Source organism: Athene cunicularia (assembly GCF_003259725.1).
Source record: "Athene cunicularia isolate RWA chromosome 8 unlocalized genomic scaffold, athCun1 chr8_part1, whole genome shotgun sequence".
In the NCBI taxonomy this organism is placed as follows: Eukaryota; Metazoa; Chordata; class Aves; order Strigiformes; family Strigidae; genus Athene; species Athene cunicularia.
The window spans coordinates 25,607,850-25,624,157 of record NW_020799109.1 but is presented as its reverse complement, the minus strand read 5'-3'; the positions used below and the strand labels follow the sequence as shown (position 1 = coordinate 25,624,157).

At 36.5% G+C, this 16,308-nt stretch overlaps 1 protein-coding gene across 1 annotated transcript in view; it reads right to left on the bottom strand.

The window, feature by feature from the left end:
- The window catches only part of KCNT2 (potassium sodium-activated channel subfamily T member 2), a 124,675-nt gene that overhangs the window by 21,553 nt on the left and 86,814 nt on the right, over positions 1–16,308 (bottom strand). Inside the window, exons 24-27 of the mRNA XM_026853976.1 lie at positions 13,083–13,194; positions 5,605–5,706; positions 2,688–2,771; positions 1,125–1,253 (exon numbers count right to left, since the gene is read on the bottom strand). Of these exons, the coding sequence (XP_026709777.1) occupies positions 1,125–1,253; positions 2,688–2,771; positions 5,605–5,706; positions 13,083–13,194 (427 nt within the window). The remainder of the gene's footprint in view (positions 1–1,124; positions 1,254–2,687; positions 2,772–5,604; positions 5,707–13,082; positions 13,195–16,308) is intronic.

Genomic DNA, 16,308 nt, shown 5'->3' with positions numbered 1-16,308 from the left:
GCAATGATTTTGATGGATTATGTTAATGCTGCTATATTTAAAAAAATCAACTGACATTACCGCAGAGGCACAGTCCACTGGCTAAACTGTAAAAGCCATCTGTAGAAGTACTGGTGGTCCACAAAGAGAAACACTGGTGAACTTGGTGGAATCTTGCATAGCTTTGTGTATCCCTTTTTAAATTAACTTCAACTGAATGCTTGTACCTCTTTCAAGGTAAGTTTTGCAGTTAAGCATTATATGCCTTTATGTTTTATAACATTTCTCTGAAATATGGAAGAGAAAATAAAAATTGTCTGTCTTGGAAATCAGTAAACTATATCCAACTATTTCCAAAAAAAGGAGAAAGTTGTTCACTGTTACAATTTAGTTCGGTATTTGAGCCATGGTTTAATGAGATGGCAATATTAATGGTCATATAAAGAAATGGCTTATACATGACAGAAATAAAAACTGCACAAACAAAAAATTGTGTGTTAAATAGTCAGGAAAGTATTTTTTTCATTCTTTTAATAGGTATAGGGAGAGGTATATACATTTATATGGCTGACATAAATACATATTTAGAAAAACTACCACTGTTTGGCAGCTAAATTCGGAGAAATCCTACAATACTTTTAATAACACTGATTTATTCTCTTGTTGCTCATTTCTAGTTAGAAATTCACATGAATACTGAAATGCCACCTGTTTTGAAGTATGGTCTTGACATTCATGTCACACCTGACACAGGACCTGGTCATACAGCTTGCTATCGATACTGCCATTAGCCACCACGTGCAAGTTCAGACTAGAGCTACCGATCCTAGCCTATCCTATTTGTGCCTGAGCTGCTTCTTGTTTTCAGTCAGTCAGTTCTCTGTAGGCAAGCAGAGGAATTAAAGTCAGTATGTAGACTGGCTCTAAGTATTCAAGAAGTCTGGAGCTGAATGTGAGCCCTGAGTTAATGTGACTATATGCATGTCAGCAGAGGGAGACCTTCAGTGCTCTACTGGAATTCTGTGCATTTGCAGATATGGCATTCACAATATTCTTTAAATAAGCATCTCCTATTCTTGCAAGGACCAAAGAATGTTGTATACTCTGTAATCAAATCCAGAGGAAAGTATAGTAAACCGACATACCTCGGATGTTGTAAGCTTTTGTGATTCTGTCCTATAAACTCCAATCGGAATGTCTCCCGTAGAAGAACAAAGTTTCTGATATAGTCTGGCATATGTCCTAATCCACAGATCCTCTTCTGTGATTTTCATCTGAACAAATAATAATAGGAAGGAGGATTTTTAACTTGTGAGGGCTTATCACTTGTTCACTACACTAATCTTGAAAAAATTTTAATCTAAGCACTAGCTTGTAATGATCATATTGTAGTATTGCACCTTTGCTCCAAATCTGGAATCTGATGAGTTTGTAGACACGTTTTTTTGTTCTCTCCCTGTTTGGGAGACAGTGCAAATGGTTCAGTCTTGGGAAACTACTTTTCTTCTTGTTTAAAATTACTTTAAAACTTATATCCTTTACCTAGTGTTCATATCTGACTCAAATACAAAAATTAAAATAAAAATATGAAAGAATAAACTAAATATTGAGAGCAGTAAGAAACTGCTGATAAATAGAGTGAAGAATGAGTGAGTTTTCTGAATGCAGTCAAATAACCATTCACTGCAGGCTGAATGTCTGGGAAGAAAGGATCGGGGGAAAGTAATATACTAAGCAGAAATAGCATAAGAAAGACATGAATTTATCTCAAGTATTTCATTACTATTACACTAGCATTATTTCAAGATATGTGAGCCCCTTTTCTGAGAATCAGCTGTCTTGCATTCACTGTAACAAAGCTTAACAATTGACGAACAAAGCCATAATTGGTTTTCACAATATTTAAATAACTTCCGTAAGCCAGTGGTATTAATGTCCTTTTTTAAAACAACATGCAATTCTTTACAGTGCCCCAGGAAGCAACTGGTAAATAACTTCTATTGATCTTTTTGTCACCTAGGGTGTGAAGGGTGCGGAAGAAAACAGAAAAGTGGGTTTTATTTTTAATAAAAAATAAAATTTTATGGTTTTATTTTCTATATGTGTGTGTATATATTCATATAAAAAGTAGATATAAAAAAATAAAACTCTGCATTGGGGAATACTGCCATACATAAAGACGACTTCTGAACTTTGGCACCTGAACTAAAGTAATCTTATCTTTATGTAAAATCGGGTTCTGCCCATTATTGGCTATGATGGAAACGGATGTTGTGAAATAGCATTGTGTGTAAGTGCTAGCCAGGCAGTACAATATAGGTAGTGCTCACTGGTTTTTACATGATTAATTTTTCAAACTTCCTCTTGAACTGCCATTGCTGTTTCATTAAAAAATACATTTTTCCTGTGTCTTCCTATCTTTCCTATTTTTGTGTTTTATAGAATGTATTGGTTTTTACTGGGGGGAGGCCATGGGGTGTGTATTTTCCTATGGAAGTAACTAAAAATGGGTATGTTTTCTGTCTGATTTTCTTGTCTTCTCCCCTGGTGAAGAAGAAAACAGATGGCTTTTCTTGGACTTTCACGAAAGAAAGTGCCATACAAAGAAATTAGAGGTATTTTGGAGACAGTACAGAATCTTCTCTGCTACTCAGTAATAACTCAGGGGTGGGTTTTTTTTGTTTGTTTGTTTTTTTAAAAAAACTTACAGAACAGAGAAACCCAGATCCTGGTGTGGTATCAAGTCCCAGCAGAAGTCTTGTGATAGAAATCATATAATCTTTCACAAATGACTGCAAGATTTTTAACAGGAGAGATGGAAAAGAAAGAAAAAAGATTTAATGAACAGATGAGCAGGTAACCATTAGCACCATGTGTGAATTTCAAAGAAATTGTGCATCTGTATTTACATCATTTTATCTTTTAAGTACCTTCATCGCTGTAGAAATAGCTATTCCTTTCTTTGTGATGACTCTACTTAGATAAAATACTTGTTCTTATTTGGTTATGCATGCAAGGTACATACAGAATTCCGAGAGTCTAAGGCATAATAAGGCACCATGAAATCAAAGATTAATGTAGATGTAAGTAAGAAGTAAGGTGTTAGCCTGATTAGATGTGAGATTATAAATATGAACTCTTCTGTGCCAAAGAAATGCTGTTGTATGTTAGATGGGTCTGCAGTACTGAGTAGTGGGTAATACTATTGTGAGAGTGATATTATTTTAATTGAAATGAGTAATTTGCCTTTGCAATTCTATCTATTTTTTTAAGGGTTGATCTGCCTTATCTCAGGTCTGGCTTGTTGCTCCGCTAACAGAAGTATTTTGCTGATTGGTTAAAAGGTAGAAATTATGCTAAATGTAGAAGTGTAGGCTAATACTGGGAACAGACATTCAATCAGCTAAAATCAAAAGTATTTCTCCTCCTTATGAGCTGGGCTGCTGGAATCAGAGGGCCATGTGGCTGTTCTACTACCTGTGGTAGGACTGTTCACTGCCACCTCTTCTGAGGTAGTAGGGCAGCATTCAAGGCAGGCTATCAATCCTTGTTGGAACATAACTTGCAATTAGCTCTTCTGGCTTAATACAAACGTAAAGATAGGTTTTAATAAACAAATATCTTACAAAGGTGTTATATAAATCCCTTAGAGTTAGAGTTATAGCATATGTTTAAACTCAGAAGCTAGACAGGTTTAGTTTGATACATAGTGATTCAACTGTTTTAATTCTTTTACTAGTAATCTTCCAATTGTTGACATTGATGAGCATCTTGTAACATTCACTTATTTGTTATCTTGGCTGCATCATTTATGATATGGAATTATTAAATTATCAAGTGTATTCACAAGGATTTGCTAGACCAAGTTTTCATTTTTCAGTCAGTGTCCTAAAGATAATTCAGAGGTTTTTCTTTTGACCTAAAATAGGAAGCACCAGATGAACTCTGCTGTTTCCCATGTCATTTACTCTGCTCCTTGTATGCAGATGAAAAAGATGTCATACAGAAAAGGATGGGACCATGAAAAAAAAAAAAAAACAACAGAGAGAACTTGTCATCGTAGTATTTGTAACTTAGAATAAGAAGGGTAATTCTAGAAAAATTACAGTTTACCTGATTAGTAAGAGTTCAAAGAAAGAACAGGTGGAATTTGAGTAAGAATGAGTGTGGGAGGGCTTTTTGTCTTAAACACTTTCTAGTGAATGGTTTTGCTCTGTCAGGTCACAGAATAACTGATTATGTGTAGAAGCAAATATAAAATATTGAAGTTACGTATGTGCTGGCAGGAGTTGTTGATGATGACAGATCTAATTCCATATAAGTGTCTTAATCTTTTTTAAAAAATATTGCCATGTGTGATGTTGAAATTCTGGGACATCATTAAAAATATTTTATAAATACATTTCCTTCTAAAACATCTAAAATTTGATAAATAGCTTTACATCTGCTGGCTTTTGTGCTTTTGGTACTTTCCATTTACATGACTGGTTTATATATTAATGACTCTTTGAGAAAAGCTTAGTTCCAGGAATTGTCCTGTTTATGTTTGAGTTTGCCTTGAGGGAATTTATTTGGAAGTAGAATTGAGATGAAAGAGCACTTTCAATGCACCAAATTACCAAGTAAACTCATTTCTCTGAAAGAATGTTTAGTGCCTGAATACAAAAGCATCCACATGATATAGGCAGAGTAGGTAAGTAGCTGCTTAGTTGAGGAGACTACATGGGCCATGGTCGTGTTGCCACTTCTGCATAGCTAGATCTTGAAGGCTAATGCTGGGGGCTGCTGTTTCGGCATCCTGATGTTATCAGGGTATGCAGAAACGTGGTCATTGCTGAGAAGCAAGGTCAATATTCTCTTCTTTTTCCACCCTGAAACCAGCAGCTACTACCCATATTTGTCCTGACCCCATATTTTCTGATATATTTTTCCTTCAACCATCTGAGGCTGTTGCTCTTCTTTTACCCCCACAGACTGTTATAGTTTTGGTTTGGTTTTTTTTTTTGCATGAGGAGCTCTGTCCTGGATTCTTGGGCAACAAGGTTCAGTGCTTCCTCTTTTTTCCTCTGTGTCTCTTTGTAGCCACTGCATATATTTCTTATTAGGGCCAGAGTGCATTACTTTAAGATATGATGATGGGTCATCTAGAGGTCTAGTCAACATGAGTAAGAGGAAAGGATGCAATGAAGTAATTAAGGCCTCTATCAGGAAATGCAGATGACTGATAAATTACTCATAAAAGTAATTCTCTTGATTTTCATGGTTAGAGACACTACTTTGTGAGAATAGGTACTGCCCTTTTGTTGCAGAGTGCAAGTCTGTATTTTATGTAGGCCTTATCAAAACTATCCCACATATTTGACTGTGGAGAGGTTCACAGACAGTATTATATTGTTTAAAACCAGAATTTTTTCTGCAAGGACAGCATGATTTTGGGGTTGATAACTGAGGTACTACTGTCATGTGGAATATGCTCCATCATCTTTTGCCTTTGATTGTTCCTGGTACAGATACACACATTAATGGCTTAGATGTGGGAAAACAGTGTCATGTAACAAGTACAATAAAATGGCTGGTAACAATGCATGTCTGTGTTAATATAAGTCACATTATTGTTTATAGTACCTGATAAAGCAGCGTATCCAACATACTGATGCTGAAAACCCTGCCAGCAGCAAAAGGCAGCCGAAACATAAATGCCAGATTAGATCCCTTCTCTCGCTCTTTCTGTTAAGGAATTAAAAAACAGAAAATAGTTTAGTGTTGTTTTTGGAAGGACTATAATCAAAACATCATTGAGATTACCTTGAAAGAGGTCAAAAGTATAAAATCCCTTTACTCTGAATATTCTTTCTACAAATATGTAGCATCTTTGTTCTGTACTTACAGTTTTTCAGGTTGAAAGATTGTTTAATGCATGTGTTGTTTCAATCATCTCATCTCAAATTGCATGAGCATAGTCTACCAGATCATTTTTAAAATGACTGAGGGATTTCAACTGTGCTTAGAGCAAAGCTCTTGTTATTCCTGCTCCAATTCCTTGGTGCTGCCAGTGGACTCTCATTCAGGTCCAGAAAGTCTACTAGGAACAGGAACATGAAACATGAACAGAATCTGATGCAAAAGGGAAGAAATGGTATTTCAGTGAATGTGATGATGTGAGATCAGAGATGGACTGAGTAGAAACTTCTTGCTCTGATGCTTCTGGGGAAGGGATGCAGAAAAATGTAACTATAGTTATGCCTTTTACTTATCACATCTCATTGCAGAGGAATCACACCACAATGTGCTTCCCATTCCTTCTCTTATCAGAAAGCATAATAACAGGTGGAGGTGATTTTTTCATTGTTGTTTATTTTAAGAAAACAAGAAATATCAAATTTTAAGTTCAGAGACGCCATGAAGAATAGAGTGTGCTCTCAAAGTACAGAAATGTTACATGTCTTGGAACTGAGACACATCCACCACATATACGCAGTACTACACGCTGGGGACTCACTGGTGAACAAGCAGCTCAGCAGAAAAGAGTCTGAGGGTCCTGGTGGACACCAAGCGAACATGAGCCAGCAATGTACCCCTGTGGCAAAGAATGTGAAAGGTGTCCGGGGCTGCATTAGGAGGAGAGCTGCCAGCAGGAGGAGGGAGGCGATCCTTTCCCACTACTCAGCACTAGTAAGACCACACCTGAAGTGCTGTGTCCAGTTCTAGGATCCATAGTACAAGGTGAGATGGAGCTACCATTGGTAGTCCAGAAAAACTCCACTATGATGATCAAGAAACTGGACCATCTCTCGTGCAAGGAAAGACTGAGAGAGAACTGGGACTGTTTCGCCTGGAGATCAGGCCCTTTTCAGTGATGCATAGGGAACAGGACAGGAGGCAATGGGCAACAGCTGAAACACAGTCAGTTCCTTCTGAATGTCAGGAAACACATTTTTACAGTGAGAGTATTGAGCACTGGCACAGATTGTCCAGGGAGGTTGTGGAGTCTCCCTCTTTGGAGATAAAAGTCCTCTGGACATTATCCTGGGCAACTGGCTCTAGGGCGCCCTGCCTGAGCAGGGGCCTTAGGCAAGATGACCTCCAGATGTCCCTTCCAGTGCTAACCGTGCTCTGCTTCTGTGATTTGCAAATCAGCAGTCTGCTCTATTGGTTCTGTTGAACAGCAGCTTCTAATCCCTGTTTGTCATTGGATTGTACCTGTCTGGTTGTACCTGTTGATTTCTGTGGCTTCATATGAGTGGAGTTGAGAAAGTTGTCACACAAAATGAATTTTCTCTCCAGACAAAAATCTTCTTTAAAAAATTTTTAAGGAAATAAAATTTAGTTATTATTTCAGGGGGTTTTTATTCCAAACATTCTCTGTGTTCTGACCAAATACTACTGGCTCGTATTAGAGTTTCTTCTTCATGAGAAATGCATACATTCAGGTACGCACACTCTCTCACACACATAGGCACACACACGCATGCACTTCTGAAAGCTGAAGAAAAAAGTGGTCTAATTGTACAAAGAACACTTTTACCTAGATAAGCATACCATTGTGCTTACTAGCATAAGGCACAGAAACAAGCACTTATGTATTTCTTTTGTAGTTTGATCTCATATATTCGACTGCTTTTCTTTTAGTGCAGTAAGACAAAGTAGAAGATATGTTTCTTAAATTGCTATTAAGAAAATAAAAACTTGTGTGTGAAATATGGAAAAAGCTGTAAAATTTATTTTACAAAAAATACTTCAAGATTAACACTGCATGCATATTAGAACACACGTTACATGAAATCCCTTATGAATCATGCCATAAAGTATTTTATAGGGAACTGGCTGTGAAGTGACTAACCTCCTATCATGTGATGCAGGTATGTTTATCCTTCCATCTGTTTAGAGAAATTTGCAGCAGATTCTGTTTTTGTGCTGAGAAAGGTGGGCTAAGGCAAGAGGTATTTTGGGAATAATTTGATTCTTATCCAAAATTCTGATGGTAAACATAAGTATGTTCCTATTTGTTTTATTTTAAAATGGAAGCTTAGAAATTTATTTTCCTCCTTTATTTTACATTTCTTACATTGTTTCCTCCCATCTCTTACTACAAGCTTGCTTTTTCTTTATTATTGCTTGAAAAGGATTTGTGAGAAATCCAATGTATTGAGTTGTGCTTTATTACCTGAAGACTTATTCAATTCCCAGAGATTACTATGGATGCAGAAGCTAGTAATGTGCCAGAATGTCCCTGCAGTTTTACTTCACTGTAAGTGTGATGCCCAGCAGCTCCTGACATTTTTTGGAATTAATGAGGAAGGGGATATATCTACTTAAAATCATAGATCATTTCTAGGAACATAAATAAAAGATCATGGCATGAGTGCGTCCTATAGAACTTCAAATATAAGTATGACATTTTAAGACACAGCTATTTAATGGATGGAGATCTTTACTTCATCTTCAGTCTTCCTATGTTTGTGGCTTTGCTCAAGTCATGAAGCTCAGAGTTATTACTGCTTTCTTTCAAAGTAATAACATGTGTACACTTGTGGTTTTGAGAAGTTCTTAGCATGTGCTTCCTCCATATTGGCCATTTAATTTGAAGTTAATTATTTCCTTTTTGGTTTGCATATTGTCAGAATACCAAAGAATATCTGCCCAGAAGGTCAAGTTCCCTCTTTTCTACCTTCATTTATATTTGTGTCAAACCCTTTTCAGGGTTCTTTATCATGGTTTTATCTTTTTATTATTTCTAAATAAATGCTTACTCCTTCATAACCGTTAATCCTATGATACCAGTAACAAAGTACGAACCTCAAACTAACCTGAAGCCCTGTTTTGGCCCCTCTGTCAGTGGTTGAAATGAGATCTAGGGTCCATCTTGATTTAATATATTCTCATCTGATACGGATAGTAATATGCGAACTGCCATGATAGGCTGAAACTGTTGTGTACAAACAATGTAAGTTGCTTTAATTAACATAGAAGGATGGGTGGAGGGCAGGGGATGGGAGTCATGCAAGAACATATAAAGGTGACAGAGGTAGTGGTTTACTATAGGAAACAGTTAGGCCATGTTATTTTTGCTAAATGTTGGTTGTTGCCCACGTCAGATATAAGGCTCAGCAGAAATCTGGGTGTGGAAACCTGTGTACAGTCTTTTTCTGGACATAAGGGATTTTGGATTGATAGCACTTCACTCTTATATCAGTTTACAATATCCTGGACTATGTGTTCTCAATTGCTTACTGTTCTACCTTTTTGTTAGTTTTCTGTGGTTATCTGGAAAAGGCTTTCTAAAAATGTGCCAGTTCAAGAGCCAAATGTGTATGCTAATTACATGCTTTTAGAATTGTAGATGATGTAAATCACTAGAAATACATCTAAAATATTACTTAAACCAGTTAAGAGGTACCAATCTTTTTTTTATAACTCATGTATCATTATTGTTTGCTATTACTTAATGTTACTTCACATCTGCTTAAAACCTCAATAATATTAAAAACAAATGGATACAGCAATGCCCTATCTTTAATTGAAGGTGAAAAAAGCAGTCTGGCTTTGTGTATATCATTGCAAATATACTGGGTCATACCAGATAGATTTCCGCTCACCTCGCATGTATGTTGAAAGATACAAAATCACAGTATAGATTTGATTAAAAGATATAGGTGTTTGCACATATTCTAAAATGATCAGTTAAATGTTTAGAATTTATATCATTCAGTTCACACCTGCAATATTTACTTGAAAAATTTAAAAAAAAAAAAAAAAAAAAAAAAGTCATACTAAACCAGTGTGAATCTTATCCAAGACATTCTAAACACTTTTTTTCAAGAAAGAGGGAGTGGTTACCTCTTTTTTTTTCTTATCTAAGACAAATGGAGAACATAAGTTTTAAGTTTAGACGACGGGTGTTTTGTTTTTCTATCTCTCTGTTGTATAAGGGCCATTGCTTTCTTGTCAGTGCTGAGTTTGGTGTTCAGATTTATCTCTAAAATGAGGAAAGTTGCAGCTGCAACAGCAGATGGACTTTGGATTTGCATATCTTTCTTCTGCGGCCCATTAGTTTGAAAAGTCGATTTCGCATGTGTGTTTCAGTGCTACCTGAGGGCAACTTGCCTGACTTTTTTAGTCTTTCTGAAAATGGAGGTGCTTAATGCAGAAATAACAATAAACTGTACATTTGACTGCATTAGATAATTTTTACTCGTTTTTAATTGCCTTTCATTTTGCATGAGGGAGTTCTGAAACATCAAATGAACTACAGCACCACCTGTGAAGTGCTCCCTGCAAATGTTAAGAAGAATTGAAGGAAAAGTCAACAGCAGGCAAATTCAACAGCAATGAAGAAAATGTTCTTTCTTTAAGATAATTTATCTACCTCTATTACAGCACAGCATAATTTTTATAGGAAGTTATTTAACTGTTCAGCTGCCAGCCTATATTCACAATTTTACATTTGCTCAATAACTTAATAAATATAAGTAAGAAGTTATTATATTTCTATTGATTTCCAGAACATTTGCCAGAAAAATGACGGAGCCTGTGTAAAGCATGAAATAGAACTGAGATAAAATCCTGGTTTCACTGCATTGAAGTAGACAGGCTACAGCCCATGGAGTATTCCACCCCCAAGTATTCCAGAAGCAGCTGTAGACACCACATACTGGGAAAGCTGTTACTATTCTTACTTCCCCTTACCACTAAACTGTATGGATGGATTCAGGGAATATGTTAACAATTTAAAAAAAAAGTGTGGTTGGCAATAATACACCAAGGAACTAAGTTAGGTTGGAACACAGTCTTGAAAGCACCATCCAGCTGCTGGCACTTGTTGCCCTGAATAAACTGGCAATGCATTATTCCAGCCAGTTCCAGGTAATTATACCTGAGGTTACCACTGAGGGGAGGGAGTGCTAAAATGAAGGAACCACAGGTACAAACTTTAATGGATAGTCGGAGTAATATGATCCAAATGAATATCTGCCTCCCACTGCAGATTGCTCCTCTCTTTGTGTAACAGCATTTGTCTCACTTTCTCACAGTTGTCCATTTTAAATGGAGAAAAACCTAAATAAGATTAAGCCTTCATTCTATTTCAGGCAAAGATCAACATCACAAAAGATCATCCAGAAATTTACATCTTGTGGTTGAAATATAAGCATGATAGTCAACTGAGAAATGATTGACTTCCAATACTTATCCTACCTCAGAGACAGGCTGAATTTTTGCAAAATTTGATTCTTGTCTAAGAAACTGGGAGCTGGCTTGTAAAGATAAGTTTGTATGAAAAGGCTTCTATCAAATATATATTAAAATTATCTATCTGAACACACTATACAGTAAATAGTGAAATATCTGAAATATCATAGAATCATATGATAGAATGTTTTGGGTTGGAAAGGCCCTTAAAGACTGTCTAGTCCCAACCCCCCTGCCATAGGCAGGGACACCTCCCACCAGCCCAGGTTGCTCAAAGCCCCGTCCAACCTGGCCTTGAACACTGCCAGGGAGGGGGCAGCCACAGCTGCTCTGGGCAACCTGTGCCAGTGCCTCACCACCCTCACAGGGAAGACTTTCTTCCTTAGATCTAATCTAAATTTACCCTCTTTTAGTTTTACAGTTACCCCTCCTATCCCTACACCCCCTGATCAAGAATCCCTCCCCACCTTTCCTGTACCCCCTTTAAGCACTGGAAGGCCGCTAGCAAGTCTCCCCAGAGCCTTCTCTTCTCCAGGCTGAACAACCCCAACTCTCTCAGCCTGTCCTCACAGGGGAGGTGCTCCAGCCCCCAATCATCCTCGTGGCCTTCCCTGGACCCACTTGAGCAGGTCCATGTCCTTCTAGTGTTGGTGCCCCCAGAGCTGGATACAGGTCTAGCAGGTGGGGTCTCACAAGAGTGGAGCAGAGGGGGAGAATCCTCACCCTCGACCTGCTGGCCACACTTCTCTTGATGCACCCCTGGATACTGTTGGCTTTCTGGGCTGCGAGCGCACTCGCAGTCAGTTTTCCATGCACCAGTACCCCCAGGTCCTCCACAGGGCCACTCTCAATCCACTCTTTGTCTGAGATATCTGTAATCCCCCAAATCTAGGAAATTTACCATACAGCTCGGAAATGGAAATTATATGCTAATTCTATATAAAGATTTTAGCACGAATTCAGATTTTCTAAGATGTGCAAGATATCTGAGATGAACAAACTGGGAGGCTACGTGAGAGAACCTAGCAGTAATGTCTAGATTGACAGCAAGGGGAAAAATAGATGACTGGAGTGAAAGGTGTCTGTCCTTGAAGCCTGGCACAGTGATATTATTTGTCTTACTCTCATAAACTCAGAAAATGGCCGAAAGGATCATGAACATAATACTGTAAGTTTTGTGGACTGCAGAGGTAGGTAGGTCAGATCACCAACAAAGGTCCAAGAAAAAGAGGATTGTCCTTGAGTTTACCAAGTTCAACAGATGCATAGTGTTACTTTTTATGCCCTGTCTAATGTTTTATCAACAGTATTTTGGACAAGCAAATTAAATTAAACATCTCTCCATATAGCCTCCCTGTTCCATGGCTTGAAAATGCCAACACAAGCACTAGAATGTATAGAATATGAAGGTTTTATCTAGCATTTAAATAGTGGTACTAACAGTTGCTGTTCCCAAACTATCACAGTAATGCAAATACCCCACACAGATACATGGAAATGTATATGGAATATGTAAGTATAGTTCCTTTGAAGTGAATTGGGATAAAAAAAAATTATTATAATAAAAGCTTTAAATATTTTAAGTGTTTATTCAATGAAAATATTTTCCACATTAATTGCCTGTGGCAGCACCGTATTAGCTCTAAATATTCAGTTATCCAAATTATCCAGTTCTCCCTGAGCAACACTTCTGTCCAGGTGGTGTTGGTGGATTAATATTATATTGTAAAGTGATGGAACTTAAAGTTCATTATTAAATGAGGGTAGAATGTGGAAAAAATAATCTTTTACATTAGCTCTGCAAACATAAAATAATTTCACTGTTTCCACTTGTTTTGAAAGCATTGTTATAAAATCAGAAAAAGGGTTAAAATGATAACATTTAAATTTGGGATGGGGGAGGCAAATCTCCTTACCTTTTCTAATTTGGATAGAGCAAGAGAATAGCAGTCTTTGGCTCTGAACTGCATGAATCTCATATTGGCTGGGTGAGTTAGTTCTGTGATAATGCTTAGGCTTGAGAACAACCTGTATTTTAAAAGAATGTAACAGTTAGACCTCTAATTATAACAATTCACAAATGTAAGGCTCTACATAATGCTTTAGCTTGTGTTCATGTCCAAGTTTTTAATGAAGTGCCTGAAACCTGCGGTGTTTTTTGGCACAATGAAATGCTGGTATAATAGCAGAGGAAACTGTAGAACATTCTTTGTAGAATTCACAAATAAGCGAACACACATTCAAAGGTTAGGCTTATAAAATATTTTAAATCTGGAAAGGAACCACTTAATTTCATTACCAGAGATTTTATTTAATAATTTCTAAAATGACACAGATCTGTAGGAATCAATGAAAAATGCAAAACTATATAGCCCACACTTAGTATGTGGTTGCATGTAAACTACATTTTATTTTTTTTTTTTTTTTTTTTTTTTTTTTTTTGCATTCTATTTGTATGCTCTGTGTACACAGAATGAGCAACATAGATGAAAATTAACACTTCTTGTGGGTTGCTGAGAAAATGTATGCTTATGTTTACTTATATTTTCACTTTGAGATATTTACATATACAGAATTTTTATAAGTTAACACTAATTCAGGTTTCCAATAACAAAGAACAATGAAGAAAGTTTAACTCTGATCTGGCTGAATTACACGGATTTTCATGAAGCAGACTAAAGAGCCCCTTCCCAGACCTCAGGGCTCTAAAAACTAGAAATAAATGTGTAGTTTATGCTATGCAAATAGTAAACAACTTGGAATAGAACACAACTATTATTTATTTCCTCTAAAGATTAGTCTCAGAAAATAAGAGGTGCATTCATAATCTGTTCTGCTGATCGTGAAAGTACTTATCTACATATGACAATAGATAACTGTAGTACTAGTGACATCATTAATGTGTGTGACTTCTGTTTTATTCAGAGAAAAATTAAAGTGGTTTTCTTGAAAGCTGCATTTAGTAAGTTAGTGTCAAATGGAATCCAGTGTACCCATTTGCAAGTCTTTAGTCTTTTTCCCTCATTTTAGTAGGGAGGAACTTCACTGAAATGACAATTCAAGCAGAGCCTAAATGTGGGGAACGTATGTCAAAACTGTCTGCCAGTATATATTAAAGCCATATTATTGCAATACAGTTTCCTAGGTCTGTTCATGCCAAAACGTAGACCGGTAATGATCACATGATCCCAAACATATGATGATGGGTATGTCTTTTAGCAGAATTAAGGGAAATGACCTTCCAGGTGGTCAGGGCCTCTGCCCAGGGTGTAAGGCACATTGCCCACAAGCTTTCAGCACTGGAGCAGGATATTTCTGTGCAAAGATCCCTCTTTTCTATCCCATCCCATTCTGGTAAAAAAAGAGTGGATGGGGTGAAAAAATCCCTAATCAGCTTGGTGGAAGACATGGGTTGCTGTTGAATTGGCATTTGGGAATCAGACAAGCAAGAGATACATTTAGTGCTTTTTTGAACCAAAAAAAACCCCAGTGTAATGCCATTTTAACATCTCATTTGGTTTATCTATAAATTGGTGCTAGATAGCAGCCATACTATTGACTTTTTAGGTGTACTGTTGTCAGTAGGCTTCTTGCAGTATTTGAAACATAACCTTCAAGACGTTAGCTAATAAAAACTTAAAAACAGGGCCTCCCAAACACCAACATGTAAACCCATTAATTAATAGAAAGCAAGAATAAATATAAACACCACTTCTAGTACAGACCTACTGCCTGAGGAAACCCACTATTTTTCTCTGGTGGACTCATAACTGTCAATAGAGACTCAGTGGTTGGCTTCATATTTCACATTAAAAAGTGAAAAGCTTCTCTAGGACACAGTCCAAAACTAGTATTTTCTCCTTGTACTTTTAAGCTATGCTAACTTGTTCTTTCCCATTCAAAGGATTAAAGATTTAGTTTCTTAGTCAGTGTGACCATTTGAGTCACACTTTACTCCTTTTAAGTAAGATAAACTAGTGTCGTATCACAGCTTTAATTGGTATGGACGAGTTTCTAGCCTTAAAGGTGCTAATAACCCTGTTGTTATAAAAAAATACATCTGTCTTCTAAGGTGTGTGGGGGACACATTCTTCTGGCAAAGCAATATTATTAATTATCAATTTATGTAATGTCAGAACAGGTATATGAGACCTGTTAATCTAGGCCAAACAGTATTGCGGCGCACTTACATCACCTTTTTAGGCCCGTCCAGAACCTTAATGAGGTCAGCTGATCTGAGTCAATCAAATCAGTGAGGTTTAGATTAGCCTCTATCTTCTGAATGTTTCACTTTGTGAGACCTAAGAGGAATGTTCTTCGTTGATGTTAGCAAAACTCCAGTGGTTTAAAATCCTTCTTTAACATTACAGTTTGTGTTAATGCTATTGTTCTCCACCATATCTAGCCTTTTCATCACTAGTTTCTGATATTATTAGCTATTATTAAGTAACAAAAAGGCCTTTAAACATATTTTTAAAGTCCATTCACAAAACTATTTACCTTGGTGCAATGAATGCAGTTTATTCTGTAGAACAGCTAAATGCCACTACATTATGCCTCTTCCCAAAGCTGACATTATTTCTACAACTTTTATATGATATAAAAATGAAGTTAAACTATTGTACGTATTCTATGGAAAAAAATTGGGAAAAAATCATACAGTACACTACTTGTAAAAGTTTACAAAGTTTTCTGAAAAAGTATTGTTAAGTCTTAAACACAGATATTTGTTCTAATTTCAATATTTGTGAAAGTACTGTGTAGTCTTAAAATTATATGAAACCAGATATATAGTTCATACATGAGTTAAAACTGCCATCTAGTTGTAAGCATTGTGCAAGACAACCAAATGATTATATAGCAAGTTCTAGCTGGATACCTATGGTACATAGTAAGCTACTGTGATTTTTTTTTTTTTTTCTTCAGTATTTTACAAAGTAGAACACAACTACAAGAAAAATCATCTGGTACTTGGTAAGTTTCATTTTTTTATTTAGTATTTTTCTATTTTATATTTGGGGGTAAAAATGTTTCTGAAAAATTCATATGATGTATGTCATACCCTAGCACAATATGGTTAAGAACAAACTTGAATGATGCACAGATTAAGTTCAATTATAGTTTCTAAATTAAATTTAGGTG